Source organism: Muntiacus reevesi, chromosome 2, assembly GCF_963930625.1.
Source record: "Muntiacus reevesi chromosome 2, mMunRee1.1, whole genome shotgun sequence".
Lineage (NCBI taxonomy): Eukaryota > Metazoa > Chordata > Mammalia > Artiodactyla > Cervidae > Muntiacus > Muntiacus reevesi.
The window spans coordinates 50,749,925-50,776,451 of NC_089250.1; the positions used below are offsets into that span (position 1 = coordinate 50,749,925).

General features: G+C 47.8%; 3 protein-coding genes across 9 annotated transcripts in view; all 3 read right to left on the reverse strand.

Annotated features, from left to right (window-relative positions):
• Positions 1–4,779: 4,779 nt before the first annotated feature.
• Positions 4,780–7,580, reverse strand: MRPS26 (mitochondrial ribosomal protein S26). Its single transcript, XM_065921548.1, has 4 exons — positions 7,102–7,580; positions 6,865–7,011; positions 6,654–6,777; positions 4,780–5,282 (listed from the first exon to the last, which is right to left on the reverse strand). Exons 1-4 carry the CDS (start codon positions 7,311–7,313, stop codon positions 5,148–5,150), a joined length of 618 nt encoding a protein of 205 aa, XP_065777620.1. The 5' UTR covers positions 7,314–7,580; the 3' UTR covers positions 4,780–5,147.
• Positions 7,581–7,625: 45 nt separating this feature from the next.
• On the reverse strand, positions 7,626–8,795 carry LOC136157152 (progonadoliberin-2). The gene is given in 3 exon segments (XM_065919156.1): positions 7,626–7,631; positions 8,356–8,492; positions 8,636–8,795. Coding segments are annotated over 3 exon segments (303 nt in total).
• A 6,787-nt stretch (positions 8,796–15,582) lies between these two features.
• The window catches only part of PTPRA (protein tyrosine phosphatase receptor type A), a 166,683-nt gene continuing 155,738 nt past the window's right edge, over positions 15,583–26,527 (reverse strand). For all 7 annotated transcript variants that reach the window (XM_065921550.1, XM_065921551.1, XM_065921549.1 and 4 more), the window contains 7 exons: positions 26,216–26,309; positions 25,827–25,903; positions 25,204–25,338; positions 18,453–18,578; positions 18,222–18,373; positions 16,562–16,697; positions 15,583–15,907 (listed from right to left, as the gene is read on the reverse strand). In XM_065921550.1, coding sequence (XP_065777622.1) covers positions 15,833–15,907; positions 16,562–16,697; positions 18,222–18,373; positions 18,453–18,578; positions 25,204–25,338; positions 25,827–25,903; positions 26,216–26,309 — 795 coding nt within the window. In that variant the 3' untranslated portion in view covers positions 15,583–15,832. The remainder of the gene's footprint in view (positions 15,908–16,561; positions 16,698–18,221; positions 18,374–18,452; positions 18,579–25,203; positions 25,339–25,826; positions 25,904–26,215; positions 26,310–26,527) is intronic.

Below are 26,527 nucleotides of genomic sequence, written 5' to 3' on the forward strand. Positions count from 1 at the left end.
ACCCACTCCAGTACTCTTGCCTGGAAAATCCCATGGACGGAGGAGCCTGGTGGGCTGCCATCCATGGGGTCGCAAAGAGTCCAACGCGACTTCACTTTCACTTTTCACTTTCATGCATTGGAGAAGGAAATGGCAACTCACTCCAGTGTTCTTGCCTGGAGGATCCCAGGGACAGAGGAGTCTGGTGGGCTGCCGTCTATGGGGTTGCACAGAGTTGGACATGACTGAAGGGACTTAGCAGCAGTAGCAGCAGCAGCAGTGTGTATTTGCTTATCCTAAACTCCCAATTTATTCCTTCCCCTGATCTTTCTCCATTGGTAATCATAAGATTACTTTCTGTGTCTGGGTCTGTTTTGTAAATAAGTTGATTTGTATCTTTGTTTTTTTTGGGATTCCACATGTAATTAATATCATATGATATTTGTCTTTGTCTGACTTACTTCACTTAGGATGATAATATCTAGGTCCATCCGTATTTCTGCAAATGGCATTATTTCATTCTTTTTTTGTGACTGAGTAATATTCCATTATATATAATGCAATATCTATATTGGAAGTCATATATATATATAATTATATATATAATGGAAGCCATATATATAATATTATTATTATATATAATGGAAGCCATATATATCATCCCTGGCTCAGTCTATAAAGAGTCTGCCGACAATGTGAGAGACCCAGGTTCGATCCCTGGGTTGGGAAGATCCCCTGGAGAAGGAAATGGCAACCCACTCCAGTATTCTTGCCTGGAAAATTCCATGGACGGAGGAGTCTGGCAGGCCACAGTCCATGGGGTCACAAAGAATTTGACACAACTGAGCGACTAACACACAGAGACATACACATATATATATACCACATCTTCTTTATCCATTCATCTGTCAATGGACACTTAGGTTGCTCACGTCTTGGGGATTGTAAATAGTGCTATGAACATTGGGGTGTGTGTATCTTTTCTAATTAGAGCTTTCCTCTTTTCTGGATATATGCCCAGGAGTGGGATCATACGGCAACTCTTTTTTTAGTTTTTTTTTTTTAAAGAAACTCCATACTGTTCTCCATAGTGGCTGTGCTAACTTACATTCCCAACAATGTAGGGGTGGAGGGGGATTTCCTTTTCTCCACACTCTCTCCAGCATTTATTTGTATATTTTTTTAATGTGAGGGAATAATGATTTATTGAAGGCCTACTATGAACCAAGTGACTTATTTTTAGACATTTTGATGATGGCTGTTCTGATCAGTATGAGGTGATCTCTCATCGTACTTTTGATTGCATTTCTCTAGTAATTAGTGGCTCAGTGCTAAAGAATCCACCTGCTGATGTAGGAGACTTGGGTTTGATCCCTGGGTCGGGAAGATCCCCTGGAGAAGGAAATGGCAACCCTCTCTCCAGTATTCTTGCCTGGGAAATTCCATGGCCAGAGGAGACTGGTGGGCTACACTTAATGGGATCACAAAGAATCAGACATTACTTAGCGACAGAGCACGCACACACCAGTTATTCATCCATAGCTTTCAGTTCCACAGGAGGCTGGAGGCCTGCACGTATTTCCCAGCTTTCCTTGACAGCTGGCTTCCATTATGACAATAACATGGGAGTCACCGACAAGATCTGTTTCTAAGGACAGAGGAAGGGCAGATGCACATTTCTCCTCAGCTTCGGGCACTTCTGGCAGCTGCAGGAGCAGCGGAGGCGCTAAGTGCGGCTCCTGCATCCCTTCCTGCAGGCATTGCAGTGCTAGCAGCAGCAGCACTTGTAGGCTCGGCTCTGGCGCTGACGGCAGAGGTGCAGCAGCCAAGGTTGATGTTCACACCTCAGACACAAAGCCCTACTCAGACCATCTTCTCCTCCAGTAGCCAGAACTTAAAAAAAAAAAAAAAGAGCATGAATATAACATTTCCCTCAGCGAGGGGAAAATGCCCAAGAATGGTGGAAGCTCCCTGAGTATCTAGTGAGGGTGGAGATCACGCAGCTCTGCCCTTCTTCATGTCACTTAGTTGGGCCCTGTGGCAGGATGGGGTTCTTCCTTACAGGTTCTTGATCTCAAGGCCTTGTAAAGTGCACTTTGAATTTATCCAGAGAATGCTGGTTTTTGATATGGATGTTCACATTTATGGCTTATATGCATTTACCTGCGCTGAGGAACAGTCATCAAAGCACCCCTCAAGAGAAATGCCTGCTTGTCTCAAGATTTGGGATTGCAAATATCACTTTTAATTTCCTATTTGGATTTCAGCAATCAGCTAGGCTTGCATCCTAGGTATCCATTTCACTTCAGTATTTGTTGGGGAAATAATCACAGGGTTAAGTTCAGGGGGAAATTTCCCAAGGGTTTCTGGGAATACTGATAGTGGATACACAGAAAATCTTGTGTATTCTGGGAAAATATGGGGGAATGACATTAGGCTTACTCAGGCCTAGGTGGTCTCCTTGATTAGAGCAGTTTAAAGAGGCATCTGGCACCCACTCATGTGGCAAGTTCATTCTTTTTCTGTCCACTTGGACTGCTACCAGCAATATAGTAGTAGTATACCACCCTGGCAGCAGCATATCGCCTCAACCAGGGATTGAACCCAGGCCACAGCAATCAAAGTTCTAACCACTAGACCGTCTGGGAAAAAACTGCTCACTCAGCAAAGCTCTGGGGGTCAGCATACCTCTCCCAAGTCAAACACAGGTTCTACTTGTTCCCTACCCTCTCTACACTGCATTGTAGGCCTCTTCAAATCTTGGTGAAAGCATTTACATTTGGGTATTGTGCTTCAAATGCATTTATTGGGTAGCCCTTGAATCTACTGCTCACAAGTCAGGCCTCAAACAAGAGGTTCTCTACGTGATACAAGCTCCCATTGTCTGCAGCACATACAAACTGAATCTGCAGCTTGAAGTCAAGAATCGGAGGAGTCCGTGGTGTTTCTGAGTAAGACTGCCCATTCGGATACCTATCAGGATTTTCTACTGGAGATTAGGCATTCCTCATGGGACACACGTATCTGCAGTGTGGACTGGGCATGATGTGACAGCTTACTTGTGCACCTAGCAGCACTCTACAATCCATTAGATGCAGGTACAGTTGAGACTGGGCCTGAGTTAACCCTCATGTTACTAAACTGCCTATTTGTACCTAAACCAATGAGATGGCTGTGGGTGGAGAAGAAAATGTTCAAGGTTGGTTTACAGGTAGCTCTGCATGACATACTGACATCAGCAGTGAATAATAAGGAATTACAGCCCTATGCAGGACACTAGTAAAGGAAAAATGGCCCAAAGTCAGATTCAAGAAGGTATGAGACCCTCCTGTACCTAAAGACAGATGGCTTGTCTGGATCCTGATAGAGGACCAGGGACTTGTCCAAAATGAAACTGAACTTCCCGCAACAGGCTCAGTGTCCCATGTGAAAGTTTACCACAGGTTTTCTCAAAGTTCAAGGCTGTGGGCACAATCTTGGTCCACAATGTGTGCCCATCAGCCCTCACCCTAGAAATCGCACTGAGCACCTGAAATCCAGGGCCCCACCATGCTGTGCCTGGGCTCAGTGCCAGGGAAGAGAAGAGCCATTGATCAGCCTGAGGGAGGCCACTGCCCTCAAGGGTGCAGTGCCCTGATGGGGCTGGGTCCCAGGTCCTCTGCTTATACCTCTGTTAGCCATGTCCCTACCTGAATGTGAGCGATTACCCACATTCCCTCAAAGGTTTTTTTGTATTGTAAGGTTCTCTATTTACAACATTGGAGTTAGGGAAAGATTGTTTTTTCCCCTCTGGTGATACTTGAATAGTGGCAAAGGGGCAGAAGCTCTGGTTCAGAGAAATATTTCTCTACCTCATCCTGGAAGTCCTTTGAGGGCCTGGATCTGAGTAAGGGCCGTGGACCTATATGCCCACTTTTTCAACCTTGTCAACTCTAATCACAAGTATTATTTTGCTCCAAGTACTTGACAAATGGGGTCTTCTTGTCTTCTGTCTTGGGTACACCACTCCCTGGCCAGCAAAATTCAGTGTCAAGCAGGAGCAGGTCTTTGGTCAGTGGTTGCTTTATGTTTCAGTTACTGGGTGATACCTGACTGGAGCCTGAAAGCCCCCTATCAGGGGTCAGCAAACTTCTGTAATGTCATATAAGACTTCCCCAGGTGTCCAGTGGTTAAGACTCCATGGTTCCACTGCAGGTGGCATGGGTTCAATCCCTGGTAGGGCAAGTTTGACATACAGGAAAAAAAAAATCAATTAATGTGGGGGAAAGCAGATAGATTAGGAGCTTGGGATTAAAACATACACACTACTATATATAAAATAGATAATAAGAACCCACTGTATAGTACAAGAAACTATATTCATTATGTTGTAATAACCTATGATGGAAAGGAACCTAAAAGATGTATGTATAAATATATAAAACTGCATCATTTGCTGTACACCTGAAACAAATAAATTAACTATATTTCAATTAAAAAATCGTAACATTTTAGACTTTGCAAGTCATAAGGTCTCTGCTGCATCTATTCATCTCTGCCACTGAAGTATGAAAGCAGTCACTGATGGGTGTGGCTGTGTTCCAATATACTCTCCTCATTACCGCAGGCAGGATCTTTGGTTGTGGAGTGCACGCTCTAGTTGTAGCACGTGAGCTCTAGAGTGCAGGGGCTTAAGTAGTCCCAGCGCGGGGGCTCAGCTGCCCTGAGCATGTGGGATCTTAGTTCCTCAACCAGGGATTGAACCTGCATCCTCTGCATTGGAAGGCAGATTCTTAACTACTGGACCACCAGGGAAGTCTCTGTGTTTCAATACATTTTATTCACAAAAACAAGCAATAGGCCAGATTTTGTCCAAGGACTGCAATATGCCAACCACTGATCCCCAGGATACTCAGGAGACAACCTGGTTGTTGAGGGGACTAAGCTTCTCTGTGAGACAGAAACTTCTCAGGTCTGGTGCTTTACTGAGAGTTGCACATGGGTGCAGAATACAGCACTGCATGTGTGGAGTTTCTGACCAAGCGGCAGAGCTGAGGCCCCAAAGTGAAGGCTGCACTGGAATAGGTAGAACCTTTTCCTTTATCAGAAACACCAACTGCTTTATTTCAGATCAGGCCCAACCCCTTTACTTCCATGGTCCCTGGGTGGGTATTGTCCTCAATGGGACCTCAGGAGCCCTTGTGCTGTGGCTTGACCACCAGCCCCTCTCTGGTGATGGCCCAATTGTAGCTCTTGGGGGAATCCAAAGCTTCTTCCACCCGTGCCTCCAGATTCTCTCGGGTGATGAAGTTTTTTGCGTCCTCCTATTGGAAAAGATGAAAGTGAAAGAGGAGAGTGAAAAAGTTGGCTTAAAACTCAACATTCAGAAAACTAAGATCATGGCATCTGGTCCCATCACTTCATGGGAAATAGATGGGGAAACAGTGGTTGACTTATTTTTCTGGGCTCCAAAATCACTGCAGATGGTGACTGCAGCCATGAAATTAAAAGACACTTACTCCTTGGAAGAAAAGTTATGACCAACCTAAACAGCATATTAAAAAGCAGAGACATTGCTTTGCCAGCAAAGGTCTGTCTAGTCAAAGCTATGATTTTTCCATTAGTCATGTATGGAGGTGAGATTTGGACTATAAAGAAAGCTGAGCGCCAAAGAATTGATGTTTTTGAACTGTGGTATTGGAGAAGACTCTTGAGAGTCACTTGGACAGCAAGGAGATCCAACCAGTCCATCCTAAAGGAAATCAGTCCTGAATATTCATTGGAAGGAGTGATGGTGAAGCTGAAACTCCAATACTTTGGCCACCTGATGCAAAGAACTGACTCTTATGAAAAGACCCTGAGGCTGGGAATGATTGTAGGTGGGAGGACGACAGAGGATGAGATGGTTGGATGGCATCACCAACTCTACAGACATGAGTTTGAGTAAGCTCCAGGAGTTAGTGATGGGACAGGAAAGCCTGGCGTACTGCAGTCCATGGGGTCGCAAAGAGTTGGACACGACTGAGCGACTGAAATGAAATGAACTGGAAAAGAGAAATTCAGCTGAATGGGAGTCCCCAGAACAAGTCTGCTGGCTTTTAGCCCACTGAAGGAGGGGCTCCAGCTCTGCCGTGGGAAAGATGTCTGGAGCCTAGGTCTTCTCTGAGCGCCCCAATGATCTTCCAGTGGAAGAACATTAGGCAGCTTTGTCACCTTGCTTTAAGACAATCATTCCCTGAACACTTAGGCCAAAACCCAGGCACCCCAGCTGTGACACGTCACTGGGCGGAATCAGTCTCTCAGAGTTGTCGAGGTCTCTCAAACTCTCTCAAATCGTCCTTCTCCCTCTATCAAGCCTCATCCATTCTCTCTGGATTACTGCTAATAGGCCTCGCTGCTTTTAAGTCTCACACCTGCCATCTCACGCCAAAACGTTTAAGCTTTGATGACTTTCTCACCTTCAGGACAAAGTATAAACTCCTAGGGAAACGCGGAGGCCCGTCTCACAGACACCGTCTAGCCACGTGAATACTGCAGTGGCAACTTGACAGACGCTCTCGCTGCACGTCTCCTCTCCCAAACCCTCACCTGCGAACCCCCTCTCAAGACTCAAGGCTAGTCTCTTCTCTCTGCACCTCCCGCCCCGCTCACCGCGTGCTGGTCTAGCAGCCCCACCCTCTGGAGACGCGGCCCACCTGCAGCTGCAGCACTTCCCGCTCCTTGAGCTGGGCCCAGGCCTCCGCCTCTCGGGCTTCCCGGGCCGCCTCCTCCGCTTGCCGCCGCTCCTGCTCCAGTGCCTCCTGCCGCAGCCTGGCCATCCTGGGAGGGGTGAGAGGCCCAGACTGAGCGTGGCTGGGTGTCTCGGGGCCGGTCGGGCGGCCCCGCCCCGCCTCCTGCCCCACTCACCGCAGCTCATGCAGCCGCTGGTTCTCCGCCTGATTCCAGGCCATCAGCTCGCGGTGCTCAGCGGCATCCTGCAGCGCCTTGCGCTCTGCCAGGACACCGGCCCGGGCCTCGTGAGCTTTCCTGCGTACCTCGGTCACGAACTCCTGCCTGGACAGAAACGAGCCCAGGGTCCGCAGTGTCTTCAACTGCCCGCCCTAAAACACGCCAGAGGGCGCCGCCTCCCCATCCATCACATACCTGAGGGCGCGCACCGTCTGGCGGTACTGCCGGTAACGCTCCGTCAGCACGAAGAATTCCGCAGGATCCACGGCGGGCGGGGTCGCCACGCGCCCGATCTTGGACTTGGCCGGCGGGTCGTGGCGGGTTTTTCGGCCGCGCGCGAGGAGCAGAAACTGGGTTGGAGGGCGGCCTAAGGGCCGCGCGCCCAGGGTGCTCAGCGCGCGCAGCATGGCGAGACCGCCCCGCCTCCGGCACGCCGCAGGGCATCATGGGGGCCCGGAAGTGGTCGCGGTGCACCACGGGACGTGTAGTCCGCGGGCTCCGCCCCCACCCTGTGGAGCCCGCAGTTTTGCTTCCGTCCCGGGCCCAGAACCTGGCTATTGTCCTCCGCGGAGTCGACTCCCGCCCGTGTGTCCGCCACCCGCATCCCTCCAGCTCCCATTCAGGGAGTAGGGGTGAGAGAGAGAGGAGACAAAGAGAGATCTGTTAGCAGGAGTCAGAGAGGAGAAAAAAGAGAACTCGATGCAAGAACTTTAGGGGTCTCACACCTTTGTTGGAGGGCGGCGTGGCGTGGCGATCGGAGTCCAGTCTGGAGAAGAAGCGGGCGGTCATTCTAGTGGACGTTCTGGTCACCTGACCGCGGAACTGTGGCTTTACCCGCCCCCTCTTCCCCGCCCCTTCTGTTCCTATTCTCTCTTTCTCTCTCGCGTCCCGGCTTGGCTTCTCTGCGCAGGATCGGCAGCCGGTAGTTTTGCGACTCCCATGTCCTGTCGTTGCCCTTTGCCTCTTAGAGGATTCAGCGTGCGGGTTTTCTAGTTCATTGGGCGTACGGATTCTTTACCAGCTGAGCTATCAGGGAAGCCCAACAGCAGGGACACAGGGGGCATCTCATCATAAATTGTCATAAACTGTCGCTGTCATATCATCGTAAATTGTTGTGAAAGTGAAAAGTCGCTCAGTCGTGTCCCGACTCTTTGCGACCCCATGGACTGTAGCCCACCAGGCTCCTCCATCCATGGAATTTTCTAGGCAAGAGTACCGGAGTGGGTTGCCATTTCCTTCAGGGGATCTTCCCGACCCGGGGATCGAACCCGGGTCTCCCGCATTGTAGGCAAGACGCTTTACCGTTGTCGAGAATTCTGGAGTATCAGATAACGGCACCCACTGCTAGCTGTACCAGGAGGCATCTCAGTGATGTATTATCCCCCGACCCCCTCAGTTCTTAGCTGGCCCTGTATTGGCCAAGGGTGGGGGCCTTCCAACTTTACTTACCAGCAGTGTCTGCACCAGGTGCTGCTTCCTATGTAGGAGCCACCGGGTCATGGTCCTTTTCTTCCAGGGCACACTGTCCTCAGGCAAAGCCAGAGCATCACTTGGGAGGGTACGGGCAATTTGGCCTGGGCTTTGAGCTGCAGTTCCCAGAACCTTTTCTTAGAAGGGAACTGAGGCTGTAGCCTGCCTTCCCCACCCCCACCCAAAGCTTGAGGTAGGTGAAAGAACCCCAACCAGCACCTTCTTCTTTCCACTTAGGCTGGGGAGATTCTTCACCTACCTGGGGGCCTAGGAGGATGCTGAGGGTCCCGGGGTGAGCTGGAGGCTCATTTCCCTCCAGGGTACCAGCCGTGGGACCAGTGCTGAGCCTTTGAGGGTCCAGGGTGGGTGGTCAGCAGCAGCAGCAGCAGCAGCAGGAGGCCTAGCCCAAAGCTGGCCATCGCAGGGCTGCTCCCATAGACAGTGGACAGCACTTGAGTCTGACACTCCCAGAAAATCCCCTTCCTCTTCCTCCAGTTGTCCCCTTGGACAACTGGCACTTCTAGGGCAGATTCAGTGTCTCCTAATGTTCTTCTCTCATCCTGCTATTGCTTCTTATCCCAGGACTATAGGGGTCTGGACTCGGAGGGCTCTTGGCAATGAGCCGCCTCCCAGAGCCCCTGGGGCACAGAGGCTCTCAACTTTGCCAGATGAGGGCCCTCCCCAGTACGGCAGGCCTACCCTTTCTTTCCTCAGGGATCCTAGAAGTGAAGTTAGGGGAGATGTCCAAGAGACAGGCAGCAGTGTGGAGGCACTTGGGCCCCCTGCCCCCACCCCGCACCCCCCATGCTGGGAAACTCTTTTCCTTGTGAGTTGCTCTCTCTTCCTTCCATGGCAATTGGGGATGTGAAATGGGTGTGTGGATACAGGGCCAAGCAAGGGCTTCTACCCTTTGTCCCTGCCACGCCAGGTGCAGTGGGCACAGGCATAGTGTTGCTGGCAAGAGATGAAGGAAAGGGGGCTTTTCAGGGTATGGGCCGGGGTAGAGGGGCTTGGGAGGGGGAAGAGGAGCAGCATGCCATGCCCCTATAAGAGAGCTGCATCTGGACAAGCCCCAACCTGGGGGAGGGTGGCTCTTCACTCACCAGGGGAGGGCTGTGGGCCAAGTGGCTCCTTGCAGGTGGCTCTTCCAGGCAGCAATGGAACCCAGCCAGGCAGCCCCGAGATTTATTGAGCAGGTGATTCCAGCCCCTGCTCTGGGCCCACAGGCTCCAATGACCTCTTGGTGGGGGACAGCTTGCCACCAATCCTCTTCCCTTGCTAGTGTTATGTTCAGCTGCTGGCCTGGGGTCATCAGATGCCTCCTCCTTCCATTTTCCCAGGGATCTGAAATCATTGGACTCCTTCTTCAGCCTGGCCTATGCCCCTGAGGTCTCATCGATCCACTTCCCTGGCTTTCTCAAGCTCCTGCCCTTAGATCTAGAGACCTTTCACAGCCCTCTCTGACACACCAAAATGGTGGCCCTAAGAGAGGCAACTCCTGGGGTCTCCCTGAGTTCCACCTAGCTCAGGGCTTTTCCTGGTAGAAAGGTTGGGGGTCTAAGAGGGAGGGGCCCAGCAGCTTGTTAATAAGTCTGCGGAGATCTATGACCACCCTTCCTGAGGGCTTGTTTGCCCATCTGTAAAATGGGTTGGGTGGGATAGTCCTCCTCACACCTGGACACCAGGGCTGAGTCACTTCAGTGAAAGGGGCTTTGGGTGGGGCAGAGCTATACAGCAGATGGCCTCTTCTCCAAGCAGGCCCCCGAAAGGGGGCCCAGTTAAAGGGGCAATGCAGCCTTTGTGGATCTATCTGCGAGTGGTAGGAATAATTCCGCCTCTCAAGGTTCCAACCACTCCTTATCCTGTGCTCAATCCAGGACCATTTTATGGAATTGGGCACAGCTGCCCTGCAATGCTAGAAACAGGCTTCTGCCTTAGTCTGTGTCAGCTCAGCTTTCTGCTGCCAGCCACCAACCTCTGAGGGGCAGAGGCCAGTTTATGGGGTTAATAGTCAATCTCTCTTTGGATAGCAATTTAAACAGCAAGTGCAAAGGTAGGGTCAGGCTGGGTATTCACAGTGGCCAGTCATCAGGAGAGCAGGTGCATCAGATCCTGTGGCAAAGATGGGGGAGATGACATCATGAGTACCTAGACTTCTGCTGCCCAGGCAGGAGGGAATGGGTGAATTTCCGAATTGACTTAACCAGAAATGAGTACGTGGACTGTATAATAAGTTAAATTGTTTGGGAAACAGATTTTTTCCCTTTATGTATTGGTTAACCAAGAAACTTTTAGGATAGCATTTGCTTTGTTCATTTTAGTCATTCAGTCCTGTCCGACTCTTTGTGATCCCATGAACTGCAGCACACCAGGCTTCCTTGTCCATCATCAACTCCCACAGCCTGCTCAAACTCGTCTGTTGAGTCAGGGATGCAATCCAACCATCTCATTCTCTGTTGTCCCCTTCTCCTCCTGTCTTCAATCGTTCCCAGCACTAGGGTCTTTTCCAGTGAATCAGTTCTTCGCACCAGGCGGCCAAAGGATTGGAGTTTTAGCTTCAGCATCAGTCCTTCCGATGAATATTCAGGACTGATCTCCTTTAGGATTGACTGGTTGGATCTCCTTGTAGTCCAAGGGACTCTCAAGTCTTTTCTCCAGCACCACAGTTCAAAAGCATCAATTCTTCAGTGCTCAGCTTTCTTTATAGTCCAACTCACATCCATACGTGACCACTGGAAAAACCATAGCTTTGACTAGACAGACCTTTGTTGGCAAAGTAATGTCTCTGCTTTTTAATATGCTGTCTAGGTTTGTCATGGCTTTTCTTCCAAGGAGCAAGTGTCTTTTAATTTCATGGCTGCAGTCACTATCTGCAGTGATTTTGGAGCCCAAGACAATGAAATCTGTCACTGTTCCACTGTTTCTCCATCTATTTGCCGTGAAGCGACCAGATGCCATGATCTTAAAGTTTTTTGAATGTTGAGTTTTAAGCCAGCTTTTTTACTCTTCTCTTTCATCAAGAGGCTCTTTAGTTCCTTTGTGCTTTCTGCCATAAGTGTGGTGTCATCTGCATATCTCAGGTTATTGATTTTTCTCCCAGCCATCTTGATTCCAGCTTGTGCTTCATCCAGCCTGGCATTTCCCATGATGTACTCTGCATGTAAGTTAAATAAGCAAAGTGACAATATACAGCCTTGACATACTCCTTTCCCAATTTGGAACCAGTCAGTTGTTCCCTGTCCAGTTCTAACTGTTGCTTCTTGACCTGCATACAGATTTCTCAGGAGGCAGGTAAGGTGGTCTGGTATTCCCATCTCTTGAAGAATTTTCCTGTTTGTTGTGATCCACATGGTCAAAGGCTTTGGCATAGTCAATAAAGCTGATGTTTTTCTGGAACTCTCTTGCTTTTTCTGATTCAATGGATGTTGGCAATTTGCTCTCCGGTTCCTCTGCTTTTTCTAAATCCAGCTTGAACATCTGGAAGTTCTAGATTCATGTACTGTTGAGGCCTTGCTTGAAGAACTTTGAGCATTACTTTGCTAGCGTGTGAGATAAGTGCAACTGTTATGGTAGTTTGAACCATCTTTGGCATTGCCTTTCTTCGGGATTGGAAACATTTGCTTTGTGGGTTTAGGTAAAATGACTAAGTTCAGTAAACTAGCTTAGTTCTGGTATGGGTTTACAAAATGTTTTATTCAAAGGCCCTGGTGTTCATTTTAAAAGAAGAATGGAGTGCCTTTATTTTTTCTGTAATTTGATCGTTATCTTGCCTGAAAAATCCAAACATGAACTAAGTTTCCCAGGGCAAGCTCTGGTCCCTTTCTCTCTGGCCACATACTCAGCCTTTCGGGAACATTTGCTCTCCTCTTCCAGATGATAAACTCTGGGATGGAATTTATCCTTGTATCCCTGTCAGCAGGACACAGAAAGTCATTTGTTCACCACTGAACTCTTAACTCATACTCAGCTCCGAGAGCACATCACTCCAGTCTGGGGCTGCTGTCGTCAGCTGGAAAAGCAATTCTGAGTCGAATGCTCAGGTGCTACGGGAGCAGAGCGGTACCCTCCCTGGGGCACCTTCTCCCCTCCCCCTCAGCAGGTGCCTGGGCAAAGGACAGAGCATTAGCTAGAGTCTTGGCAATAGGGCTGCAGTGGGTGCTCCATGGTAAGGAGCAAAATGGAGAAGTGCCAACACAGGACCTATTGGGGGGGGGGGCAGGGAGAGAGAGAGAGTGTGTGTGTGTGTGTGTGTGTGTAACTATTGGGGGGGGCAGGGAGAGAGAGAGAGAGAGAGAGAGAGAGAGTGTGTGTGTGTGTGAGAGAGAGAGAGAGAGTGTGTGTGTGTGTGAGAGAGAGAGAGAGAGAGAGAGTGTGTGTGTGTGAGAGAGAGAGAGAGAGAGAGTGTGTGTGAGAGAGAGAGAGTGTGTGTGTGTGTGTGTGTGTGAGAGAGAGAGTGTGTGTGTGTGTGTGTGTGTGTGTGTGTCTGTCTGTCTGTCTGTCTGTCTGTCGGGGAGGTCTGTAGCTTTGGTGCCCAGTAGGAGTAGAGCTGGGATAGGGGGTGGGGGCAGAGGATGCTGGAGGCTGCACAAAGGGCAGTGGGCTATGGTGGCTGGGCAAACCCCGGAGTGTGGGGAGCCCGAGTCTGCTCCCTCTGGGCTGCCCTGTGGAGTCATAGCAGGAAGCAGGGTGTGTGGATTGGAAGCTCAGGACCGGAGAAAGGCTCAGGGTCCACAATACAGACTGCAGGAATGCCTGACCTCTGAGGAAGGGGCTGTGGAGGAAGGCAGTCACTACGTCAAGGGGGAGCTAGTGCACAGGAAGACTGGATCCTTGGGGCTCAGCACTGAGGATGAAGGGGTAAAAAAAGAATGTGTGGGAGTAAACTGAGGGTGGGGGTAGAGGATGAAGGAAAACCCAGCACAGAGATATCTGATGAAGTGATGTTTCTGTGAGTGGCAGGTCCCAGAGGTTTGGGGAGTGCGCTGCACATGGTCACAGGTGACAGGCTGAGGGGTAGGCACTGGGTGAAGTGGGCTCCCCTGCCCTTCCCACATAATTGTGCCACGTGAGCCTCAATACACTTCCCTTTGAGCCTGTCGGGTTTATGTCTCTTGATGCCATGTGAGCCCTGAGTAACAGGAAAAGAGAGGTAGATAAGGAGCGATGAGCCACACCCAGTAAGATGAGGGCGAGAAGGGGAGCAAAGGGCTTGGATAACTCCTGTTTAAAGATGTCTGTTTAGCAGGCAGGGTATATGTTCGCTGCATGGCTTGCTGACCTTAAGGCTTGCCCTCTTCCATGGACTTAAATATGATCACACAGAGGCACCAACAGGTAGTATGCAAAGAGACAGGGTTTCCTTCTGAAGCATAGCACCCCTCAACAGAAATTCTTGAGATTCTGTCTTTGCTTAATTTATCCACACTAAGAAGTGGATAAATTAGTAGGATAAACCTACTAACTTTTGAGTTTATTGTCCCTTGCAGTTTCTTGCTTCCTATAGGAGGCCCAGAGTACATGTACCAACTTATACTACTTACCTCATGCAAGCTTTCAGGTGATCTGTTGTGGCACCCCTGCTCCCTGCAGACATCCTGAATATGTGGGGCAGAACTTGGGTCCCATCTTTTGGGTGCGTCTTTGTTTGCCTGGACTCTGAGGCCCTCTGATAAGCTGCTGTGCTGACCTTTCCTTTTCACACATCTGAGCTTCCAGCATCCCTCAGGCCCAGTTTAAGTCCTACCTACTCCTGGAAGCATGGCACCACTGATCTCTGAGTATGCCTCCGTGGGCCAGGCTGGAGTGCCACCTTTCACTTCTTACAGCCCCCAAGGTGCCCCTGGCTCCTCAAGAAATGCCCTGAGGGCTGCAAGGCTTTGTCAACCCTGCACTTAACAGTCATGGCAACTGGTTTCTTCTCCTGTTCCTGAGGGGTTGATCATAAGGACAAGAGACCACAAACAGACACGCCCTCCCAGCTCTGCCCTCAACTAAAGACCACATTTCCCAGCGCCCTTTGTAGCTCAGTGTGGGCTTATGACTAGGGTTTAGCCAATGGGGTATGAGTGGAAGTGAAAAGTGCTCTTTTTATTTAACGTCCTTAAAAATGAAATTGCTTACCCATGCTCTTTTTGCTTCTCCATGGGAAAAGTCAGTGACCTCAACTATGAGGATGAGAACAACTGCCTAAGGGTCACTGGGACCATGAGATGGAGGATACTGGGTCTCTAACTGGGCAGACTGTTACATGAGAAAGAAATGAAATGGATGTTCAACGTGTGCCTGGAATCTGAGGCCCTCTCTGATCAGCTGCTCTGCTGATCTTTCCTCCTTTTTAGGTATCCATTTTATTTAACACACTCTGTCTGACAGGTTATGCTCAAACTCAAACTGGGATCTAAGACTTCCACCAATGTTACCTCTGGATCTGAGGCACTTCCACGTAAGAGTTCTGGAAATGAGGACAGAGATGAAAGGAAATGGAAGTTGTTTAACACAATAAATGAGGATATAAACACCTACTCTGGACAAAGTGACATGATCCAGATAGTTCTGCAGCAGAGCACCAAGGACTAGAGAGGTCAAACTGACCCAAAGCCAAAAGCCAAGCCACCCCTCGCCTCCATGCCCCTGCACTTATGGAAAGAGCAAGGACTCAGGCCATCTTCCCTAGGGAGCGAGGCTGGCTAGAACGACTGCACCAAAGATATGCTGGGAGTGGAAGAAGGGTGCTGGCAGCTGCCTAAGAGGTAGAGGAGCTGTGTATGTTGGAAGAAAGACAGGCAGACTGTGCCCTCTCTGCAGCCAGCTAAGACAGATGGGTAACAGTGAGCTAGGAGTGGCGCAGGAGAACCCAGCCCTGGTATGACTGCCCCGGTCCACACAAAGGGAGAGACATTCCTCAGGGAGTCAAAGCTTTTATTACCTGATAATCCCTAGTGTGGTGCCAGAGATACCACTCTGGTCCCTTTACTCCCCATGGTGGGATGTGGGCGGTATGAGAAGGGGGCAAGGGTAGAGAGATTATTTACAGAGCAGGAGGGGACAGTGGTCTGACTGGGGGCACGGGGACAACCAATTTCCTCAAGAGCTCTAATAACTTTGTGCTTTTTTTTCTTAGTTAATGCCTAGCTAACTGGAATGAGTTTTGTGTTTCTTCTTTAGGAAAAGATGTATCGATATAAACCAAAGAACAATCAAGCCCAATTTCCAGGCAGAGGATTTCATGATATCAATCCAAACATCACACTATTTAATTCCCCAATAAAACATTGGAAAAAGGACTATCAGTGCTAACACATTTACATATAAAATCTCCACCTAATAGGTAATAGAAGCCTATGTACCAATTTCTAAAACAGTTGTAAGATATATACACAATTTGGGGTATATTAACAAAACAGAATATTACAAAATATTAAAGGCAATTCTCCTGTCCACGGGGCCTCATCGCCTCTCACTTGAAGTTGGCATAATCTGAGAACGCATCAATGTATTCCTGCACCACCTTGTAGCAGAACTCATACTGTTCCTGCAGAGTGAAAGGTGGGGGAAAAGGCCAGGGTTACTCAAGACAGCAATGTACCTGCAGCTCCTGACAAACCTGTTCTTCAAAAAATGGAAATTAAGAAGAAATAAGTACTTTAGCATTTCCACCTGAGCCCTGATCTGTCTGCCTGCAGAGTTCTGATAGCATTCTTTTCTGGGCCGAGTGAAGCCACCTTCTCCAGAAAGCAGAGACTGGAGGTGCAGATGGCGGTTCTAGCCCTTCAGAGGTCAGACATGAGTTCAACTCTCTCCTCATACTCAGTGCTTACTGGTCGTCTAGACTGTCTAGAGAACTGCTGAAAAGGAGCTAAGGAAACGAGGTACTCCTGAGTCTTCCCCACCTCAGACCCATGGAGAAGTGAAGAGCCCTGACGGGCACCTGGGCACCCTCTTCTAGTCTTCACTGAGGCCACCAGCGTCTCTTACTGGTACGCGGCTAGGCTATGCCCCCAATGCTCTCCTGCCTCTCAAAGCCTATTCTGTTTTTCTGAGGCATCTTGAGGAGGGATGAGTCTGTGGTTACACAGCCTTCTGTCTACCAGACAGGCCCCTCAGAACAGCCTCCCCCTGAGCTGTCTCTGGCAGAGAGGAGCTGTGGATGGTGTGGTGGCATGGATAAATAGGCAGGGCAGCATACCAGTGTCTGGACCATGTGTGGCCTCTGCAGTCGCAGGCTCTTGACGGTCTGGAAGACATCCAAAATCCCCTCCGCTTTCACCCGTTCCAGGACTGTGCTCAGGGCACAGAAGGTCCCTGTCCGTCCTGCCCCCGCGCTGTAACAAAGAAATACATTTATCACATGTGCGTGGTGCAAGGTAGCTAGAGAATCTGGGATTAGCCAAGAGAGGGTGACCAAGGGAGAGAGGAGCATGCGACACTGAAAAGTGTGGGCAAGGAAGTGTTTTTCGAGGTCAAGGAATCCTTTTGTCAATCCTAAATTAAAAATTTGCCATGTTTTCATCTTCATTTCTCATATTGCTAATAAGAATTAGCATCTTTTCATGTTTACTGTCAAATGGTACTAGCTGATGTACTTTGCCATTTTTTCTTCTTATAAACTTTTTTTTGAATGATTTTTGTATGTGTAATAAGTTAGCACAGTTCAAATTTCAAAAGGTTCAAAACATATAAAGTCTCCTTCCTACGCCATTTCTTCATCCTTTCAGTTTCCTCCTGCGAAACAACCAATGTCATCAAGTCCTTGTGTGTCCTTCCAAAGATAATTTATGCATATACCACACATATTTTTTCTGTCTCCCACTGCTTTCCTCACTAAGCAATAAATCTAGAGGATTATTCCAAACCAGTACATAAACAGATTCCTAATTAATTTTCTGAAGCTCTGTAGTATGGTGTATCAGAGCTTATGGAACCAGTCCCTTATTAGTATGTTCAGATTATTTACCAGCTTAAAAAAAATTTTTTTTTTTTTTTTGGCTGTGCAGTGTGGCATGTGGGATCTTAGTTCCCTGACAAGGGACTGAACATGCGTCTGCTGCATTGAAGCATGGAGTCTTAACCACTGGACTACCAGGGAAGTCCCTACCATCTTTTACTATTAAAAACAGTGCTTCAATTCTTGTAATTACAATTTCATTTTGGCCATCTGAAGAACATTTACTGGGTCATTTCTAGAAGTTCCTCTGCTCATTATTCTATCTTCAAAACAAATCTGAAGAAATTTTAAATATATATTTTCTTCCCCTTTAAGAGAGATTCCCTTCCCCCACTTAAAAAAAACAATACAAACGCATGGTAAAATTATTTCTAAAATGCAGTCTCAAACAATGTGCCCCAAACAAAATCCACTCCCTCCCCCATGAGTTCCCATACTCTCTTTCTTCTGTCAGTGACACCAGCAACTATACCCAGCCTTGAACCTAGGACACTTCTCTTTTTCACAACTATGTCTTACTCATTTTTCTTCAAACTGTTCTCAAAATAGTCGCCCTTTTCTGTTTTCCTGTGTTTCTTAAGGAGGCAGGCCTTCCCATGTTGACCAGCTGGTCTTCCCTACTATCGGTCTCCTCTTTGTTCCCCTTCCCCAGCACTATTCCCTGCCCAGTGTCTTAACTCAGGGACTGTTGTTCCCAAGCAGTGGAAGTGTTGAGTTCAAACTCCAAGATCCTCTATTATCATCTGGGCCTGTCCTGGTCATCAAACTTGATTGCCATGTCTCACCAACATCCTGCTCTTGCCTGGCTTTCATCAGAGTCTGACAGAGGCTCCCATCTTGTCCCTCTGCCTGCCTCTTGTGTCTTTTTCTCTCTTCCCCTTGAAGGCTGGGGTGGGCGTACCTGCAGTGCACGGTGATGGGGTGGTTCCCTGACTGCTGCTGCTGCTTCTGCACGGCTGCAATGATGCTGATCATGCCCTTTCCATCACTGGGGATGCCCACTTCAGGCCAGCCATGGAAGTGGAACTGCCGGATCTGCCGGGTCTTGTTCTCCTTAGGAGGAAGGAGGATCAGAGAGGTAGGTGCAACCCTGCTTTCCCTATGGGAGGAGCCCACCCACCAGGCATCTTACCCTGGTGTTGGTGACCAGGAGGTCTCTGACAGTATAGCTCTCACATTCTTCCTCCTTCTTCAGCTCCACTGTGATGTCTCCATATGACACCAGTCCATCAGAGGGCCAGTACTGGGCACACTTCTCCTGGGGGACAAATGGGAGAGGTGAGCAGCTCAGAATACCACGTATGGTAAAAGCAGGACTGCTCTACAAGCAGACTGCTCCTCTCAATACAGTCCTTCTTATAGGGACACACTTCTTCCCCAAGGTGTCAAAAACTCAGAGGGTCATTCTATTACTTAACATCACTGTAATTAACTTCTGATCCTCAGCAGGACACCCATATTTAACAACTTAAGTCTACCAATCACTTAAGAGATAATCACTTAACCTTTTGCTGTTACTTATTTATAGTCTAATTTGCAACACTGACAGGATTTATGAAGACTTCTGACCATCGGCTCATAGCTGCATCTAACACTTAATGGCACAGTGGAGGGAGAGGAGGAGTGAATGTCTTTGTTCCAATTTCTTCTCCCCTCCAGCCCCCTTGGGGTGCTGCCACATTTGCAGTTGCTTATATATGTCAGATTGCTAACCCAGAAGAAAGCCCCAGCTCTGGTGCTTCAAAGCCCAGTCCACAGTGTGCTTCCATCCCTCTCCTCTTTAACTCTCTCATCTGCAGTGGCACCTTACAATCGCTAGCTCTTGTGTTTCCGTTCCTGTTAGCACAAGGTGTTTTACTGCGTTGTCTACTTGCACCTGGCTCAGTTCCTTCTACTGCACCTTGCACACTGAGTGCATCTAGTAGGTTCTCAGTAAGTATCAGGGCTTCCCAGGTGGCGCTAGTGGTAAAGAACACGCCTGCAATGCAGGAGATATAATGAGACACGGGTTAGATCCCTGGGTTGGGAAGAGGCACTGGAGGAGGGCTGGCAACCCACTCCAGTATTCTTGCATGGAGAATCCTATGGACAGAGGAGCCTAGCGGGCTACAGTCCATAGAGTCGAAAAGAGCCGGACATGACTTAAGTGACTTAGTACGTATGCAGTAAGTATCTGGTAAATGACTTTCAATGTCTACAGAAGAAGTCAGGGTATAAATACATAAACGAAATACGGTTATGCTGTCCTTTTTTTAGAGCATTTTAGGGGAAGTCCTAGATACTTCACTGTTGACAATTTAAAGATACTCAGCCATAAATGTACTCTATGCTCTATGTTCACTAGGAAAGATTTGGGAAAATTAAGTACAAAAATAAAAACCACCACTAGTTTCTCAGTCCAAATAAAATCAATATTAAAAGTCCAATTTAGTGAGTTTAAAAAATATTTATTTGGCTGCGCTGGATCTTAGTTGCGGCACAAGAGGTCTTTATTTGCAGCATGTGGGATCCAGTTCCCTGACCAGGCCCCCTGCATTGGGAGCTCAGTCTTTTAGCCACTGGACCACCAGGGAAGTCCCTTAATGACTTGTTTTTCAGATGTGTGATCATTCATTACCCCCTTTATAAATGACCCTGAGCTCATTTTAAAACACAGGATTATTAAAGTGGTGGATCAAGGAAACGCCATAGGAGCAGTGCTTTTCATTATGTGACTAGGAGCCCTGGGGATACCCTGAGAATCAGAGCTCGGGACCCTCTCTTCAACAGAACAGTTTTAGAAAAGTCAAACCTAATTAAGGTTTTTGAAAAACCAAAACCCCTAATTAAGACTCACCTTAAACGAGACTATGCTGGTTTTCAGGGATTCATGGGCAGAATCAGTTTTGCTACCACAGTTCCTTTCTAACACTACCTTTATACAGTTTATCAGTCAGAACTAAAGACTGGGCTTTAAAACCATTAGAAACACTAAGATACAACGGGCTTGACAGCAACAGACTATAGAAACCAGAATTACACTATGACAAGAAGAAATTATTAAGGTTCCATACTTAACAGCCTTGAGATATTTTAGATCTTCTTAGTTTAGGCAAAGAGGCATAACAGAGAAGAAAAGGGGCAGACTGGAAGGACTCCCAGGGATGTACCACTGAACCATCAAGAGTCCCTTCTTCAGGGAGTTCCTTGATGGTCCAGTGGATAGAATTCCATGCTCCCACTGCAGGGGGCACAGGTTTGATCCCTGGTTGGGGAACTAAGATTACGCTAGCCTTGTGGCATGGCAAAAAAAAAAAAAAAAAAAAGAGTCTCCTCTTCAAACTATGGACAAGGAGTTGGTCAATAGTGAAAGCATGTAGCCAGAGCAGACTGACTAATGGAGACAATCTGCCATGATTATCTGTGGCAGGCCCGAGAAATCAGATTAGTGCTATTGTAGAGTGAATGTGAAAGTGACATGGCTACTCCAGGGAAGCAGGTATGGTGTGCTGAGAAAAAAACAAGCACACTTATGGGGATAGGATTTAAGGGATGATATGAGATAGAGAAGGCATGTAAGGTGCTTTTGGGACCAATGTTGGACCAATGGCAGGCAATTATCCTACTCAGACAGGTGAAGGCTTACTGAATTTAGCCTCTGTGTGGGCTCCACAACAGAAACAGAAGAATCAGGTGGGGCTTAAATGGGACTTGACTTTCATGGTGCCTCTCAAGGGTGTGGGAAGAAATGGCAAAAAGAGCTGTAACAGAATCCAGAGCAGGGGCCAGCAGTGCCAGTACCCACTGTTGCCCAAGGCTAAAATGCCCTGGTGTCCTGCTGAGAATGGAGACATGAGAGCACAGAGTTGGGGAATGCAAGGCTGTGACAAATATGGGGCCCTACTCTCAAGGAGTAGAGGCTAAGACTCATCTCAGAACCCAAGCTCCACTCTGCATGTGAGGGCCAATGGGGATGAGAGAAAATGGAAACTAGGAGACCTAAAAGAAGCAATGAAAACAGAGAGGAAGAAGGACCCCATTCAAGTCTTGGGACTGGATACCTCATGAAAAGTTTCTAAATTCTGTATGCATAGGTAGATTTTCCCTCAAGATAAGGAAGCTCAAAGAGGGTTTTAAAACAAGGAATGATAAATTTAGATTTATATTTTCAAAAAGATTGCTGGCCTCCACGTGGAAAAGTGACTAAAAGGGGATGGGAATGGGAGCAGGCGGATTGGCTGCCAGGCTACCTGAGTGATGCAGGAGAGAGATGATAGTCTATACTGGGGTGACAGGAGTTACACTGAAGAGAAGTGAATATAATACTCAGCCTATGTCAGGACTCAGCGACAGACTGGTTGTGAAGAGAAAAGGAGAGGAATAAAGGTAACTCCTAGATTTCTGATATGAGCATCTGGGTGAAAGGTGGTACAATGCACTGAGATGGGTAAGGATAGAATGAACCAGTATGAAGGAAAGGAGGAAACCAAATTTTATCTGGGCCATATGAAGTTTGAGATTCTTAACAGACACCAATGAGAAGATATCACATAGCTATGTGATCAACAACTGGAAATGGTGGTGGTTTAGTCGCTAAGTCATGTCCAACTCTTGCAACCCCACGGACTACAGCCCGCCAGGCTGCTCTGTCCACAGGATTTTTCTAGGCAAGAGTACTAGAGTGGGTTGCCATTTCCTTCTCCAAGGGGATCTTTCAAATCAAGGGATGGAATCCAAACAACTGGGAAGGTGGGGGGTAAGTGGGTTAGAGACATAGATGTGAGAGTTCCTGGCATATAGATAGTATTTAAAGCCACAGAACTGGATGAGCTCCCCAACGAACAGTGTGCCACAAGGAAACAAAACTGGGTTAAGGCCTCAGTGCTGGTCAGAGGAGGAGGAAGGAAGGAGGAGGAGGAGGAAGTCACAAAGAAATTACAAAGGCGCTGCCAGGCCAGTGAGTGCAGGAGTGACATCACGGAGGTCAGGGAGTGTTCTGAGGGGAAGGAGCGTGTGTTAGCATACAAAGGAACAAGAAAGACAAGAAAAAAGAAATAACTTTTGGATTGTCAAGATGGTAGTCACTGGTGACCTTGACTGAAGTAGTTCCCAGAGGAGACAAGCCTAGAAGGGTGAGGAAGCTGAGAAGCTGAAAGATAAGGGTAGATGGATCACCCATGTACAAACATTTGCCTCCAAGAACAGAGACAGGAATAGGAACCTAAAAAGGGGCAGCAAGTCAGGTGTTGGGAGGCATCATTGGATGAGAGATCAGAAATGAGGAGTAGCTGTTCAAGTCTAGTAGATGACTGCTCAGAAACGGGTTTAATCTAAGATTTACATTGTCAGGTTACGGACTCTAGGTATTGGAATTCCCAAAGAAGTGGAAACAGAGAAGCTTTTCAGTCTTTTCTCCTGCTGTCTTTGTTCACCTTCCTTCCACTATATAGCACTAAGTCTCTTGCTATGATCGGGCTGACAACAGTGATGGAGATACAGAGCTTTGTGGGCTAGGGTCTGATGGGATCATGTTTTATTGTCTCTCTAGAGAAGTAGAATGTGTCCTTGGGTTGAGTTGACCCCATGCAGAAACTGCTAGGACTGCTCTGCTCACTCTGATCATGGTCCAAGCTGCAGTTGATGAGGGAACTCAGGCCTGACCAAACATCTTGGTGGACCATTAATAAAATGGTGGAGAAAAATAAAATAGGGAGAAGAGAATTTTTGGTTTAAATTCCTTTGGAATTTTAACACATACAGAATTTACATTTTTGGATCAGGTTTTTCCTCTGGGAATTTAAACTGGGAGTGGTCTTAAAGGAGACACTCTTCACTGTCTCATTTAGGCTTATTGTGTTAGTATCTCTGGGAGATACACCTGACAAGACGAATGGGAGGTGGAACACAAAGTAAAAGTTTCTTTTAGAGGCCAGTGAGGCTGGTAAAGAATGCTACTATAACCTGTGCTGATCCATTTCAGAAGCTTGTTTCACTGACCCTCAGACAGAGCAGAAGGCACAGTGCTAGTGGTGGAGGGGGATGGGTCGCACCACCAGAGACCAGCGTGCGCATGTCCCCTCTCTCCCCACCTCTGCCCATAGGAAACGCTTCCTGCCTCTCTGCCCTGTACTCTTACCAGGTCTGCTTCAAGGATGGAAAAGTCTGAAAATCTGACTAGACAGAGTCTGAGCTATTCACTGGGCCACTTTTTATTACAGGGCAGTGACTGAGAATGTGCTTGTCACTCCAGCATTTTCTGCCTACTCTTTGGATCTGACTGCCACAGATCCAGGGGGCAGGAGTATGGACAGAACTGCATGTAGGTCCCTATTTGCACATTCCATCACAGCTTATCAGAGAGGGCCAGGATACCGCACCTCATTTCTGACAATAAAAGAGCTCATGCCCCAACTGGCCTTTGTTATGCAGGTGTACACTTCCCCTAAATCTCTCACCTCATCAGTACTGTTATTAATGATAGATAGAGGAAGATGGAAGATCTATTATGTACGTCTGTTGATTAGGTACATGATACAAATCCAGGAAGAAAAAGCACTCAAATTTAAATGATTCAATTTGAAAAAAATCTTGACAAATCAGAACATCAGGGTAAGCAGATATGAAGCCTTTACCAAGGTTAAAATAAACAAACTGTCCAAGTACAGAATGGGAACGATGTGGTGTGGAACAATTAACATAAAAAAAGTGTTTAAATCCCCACTCCCCAGTCCCAGTTCAGTCCAGCAACATCCCTGCGGCAGCTTCCTCTCTGCTTTTGGGTTGCTCATTTCTAACCTGTCCTTCTAACTGCAGCCAGAGGGATTCTAAAAAACTTACAAATCTGAGACTGTCAAGGGTTCTTAAAGTGCTTTACAAAATTCAAACTCTTCACTCTGGCTTAGAAGGACCTTCTTCCCAGGGCCCATGCTGGCCTCTTCTGCTTGTTCTCTCGATTCTGCTCACTGTTAAGGCATCACGAAGCACCCATTTACTGCACTGGCATCCACAGCAGAGAGAGTGTGAACATAATAAGCACTATCTGAACACAGACTGGGCCACTGTGTAATACTGGGAGAGGTGGGGTGGGAAGTGGACAGAGAAAGAGCGACCCCTGAGACTGAACGTCCTCAGCAGAGGCTGCAAGGTTCTGACTAGGAATGGTGTCTGAGATTTCCTACACTGAATGTGAGCTGGCTGAGAGGCCTCTAAGGTCCCTTTATACTCTGAGTTCACTGACAATTCTAATTTTTAATCGACTCAGGGCTTTTTAAAAAAGATTTCCTTGTTATTGACTGTTAACTTGTAAGTTTCTTGCTTCTGGAAAAAGAAAAAAAGAATGTGGCATATAAACAGGTCTATAAACAGGTCAGCAAATATGCTATGGATCTAGCTGTTGGATACATACGAAGAAACCAGAGTATTAATTTATTCTCCATATTAAAAAGTAAGTTTCTTGTTTTTATTTCTCAAATTCTATTGTTTTCTTTGGGCAGTCAGCAAAGAGGTGATCCATCTTCCCATCAGTCTTCTAGTTAATTTCTCTGGCTTGGAAGGCTCCTTAAGGGACTTCACACAAGCTCTGATGGAGCTGCAGTCTGACTCTGTATCCCTCATCTTGCTAGTTCTGCTCTGCCCATGGAGGTGGGGTGTAGAGGGTACAAAATGGAGGTGGGGTGTAGAGGGTACAAAGCTAGGCTTGGGGAGACCATATTTAGAAGAGAAGTGAGAGGTTTGGGAATCAAATGGAAGCTCAGACCAGTCCTGAGAGGAGCTGACTGTTCAGATACCAAGAGGCTGGGCAATGGCTGTTTTATTAATTTAAATCAAAGAAAAAACCTCTGAGCCCCCCCACTGTACTGCCCCCAGTCTCTTGTTTCCCATAGCCCAGGATCTTTTGAACTCACCTGGCCTCTCTCCTCCAGTTCTGTTAGCATCACGATAGAGCAAGATTTCCACTCCCAAATCATTCGCCAGAAGTCCTCAATTGTGTGGAACAGAGGGCCCTGGCTGGCGATGTAGGAGTCCTTCTGCCGGTACCCCTATAAAGGCCAGGTCAATGTGAGATGAGATGTGAGTATGATGGTTTGCTCAAGGAGGGGCTAGTAGAGAAGACAGGCCACTGGGCTGGGGAGGGGGCTACCTAGAGGCAAACAAATCCCAGGCAGAGCTCCTCTTTGGTCAAGGACCAAATCTTGGATGGCACACTGGTTTCCTTGTATGAGGGTGACGGAAGTGGGGCTGGGGGCTAGGATGGAGAGCAGGAATGGGAAGGCCCAGAGGTTAGTGTTTTTAGCCTTTGGTTTGTGCTGTGAACTTTTCCTTCCAGCTCTTATTGGTGTTTACCCTCTGGTACCCCACCTTCTACTCTTGGGGGCTCTGACAGATCTAGTACACAGGAAGGGTATCAGTTCTGCATTTGATGACTGACTCAAAGACCATCCTTTCAAGCAGTGGGAGGGTAGCACTGCAAAGCCCAGCTCAATCTCCATCAAGTGCTGGGAGCTCAGGGGACACTGCCACAACTTACATCAATGAAGGATGCGTTCACGTAGTCTGTGTTCTCCTCACCCCTCTTAACTGGAATGATCACTCTGTTGAATTCATCTGCAAGAAGGACAGCAGCTTGTGGCTCCCCAGCATCACCTGTCCTCTCCTCCCTCTGTTTGCATCTATCCCCGCCTCTCCTTAGGCTCTAGATGTAATTCCAGCTGGGTAACAACATGCCCATTCCTAGCCCAGGAGGCAGAAAACGTAGGCCTTCATGCTCTTTGCAAAAGCCACTGAAGAACTGGGAGCAACAGGAGACAATGCCATCATTCTTGTCTCCAAGCTGATCACTGACTAGTACAGAAGGCTGAAGGGTTAACGGCAAGGGGGATGCGCATTAGGGCTTTGGGGCTGGGAGAGGGCTCTCACATGGAATGATCTGTAAAACCCTGTTCTTCTTCATGTTGGCTGGAAGGTTTCCGGTCCGCATCTTGTCGTTCTGGATTTTGATCGATGTTAATTTCTGAATTGGGATGGGGAAGGGAAACATTACTGGTCTCAGTAACGGAACTTGACAATGTCTGTTACTGGACCTGCATCCAGGCCACACTGGTTGCACACTGCTTATCTCATCAGAGCCCGGACCTCCATTTCCACAAGCTCTTATCAGAACATTGTTTTTTCAACTTTAGTATCAGTGAATAAGACAAGAACATCTGGGAAACACTGCTTTCCCGGGTG

Coding starts and splice junctions, on each gene's coding strand:
- MRPS26 (XM_065921548.1), bottom strand. CDS start 7,313: ATGCTGCGCGCGCTGAGCACCCTGGGCGCGCGGCCCTTAGGCCGCCCT. Junction 7,012..7,101: donor CAGACGGTGCGCGCCCTCAG/GTATGTGATGGA, acceptor GTTTCTGTCCAG/GCAGGAGTTCGTGACCGAGG. Junction 6,778..6,864: donor CAGCGGCTGCATGAGCTGCG/GTGAGTGGGGCA, acceptor CACCCCTCCCAG/GATGGCCAGGCTGCGGCAGG.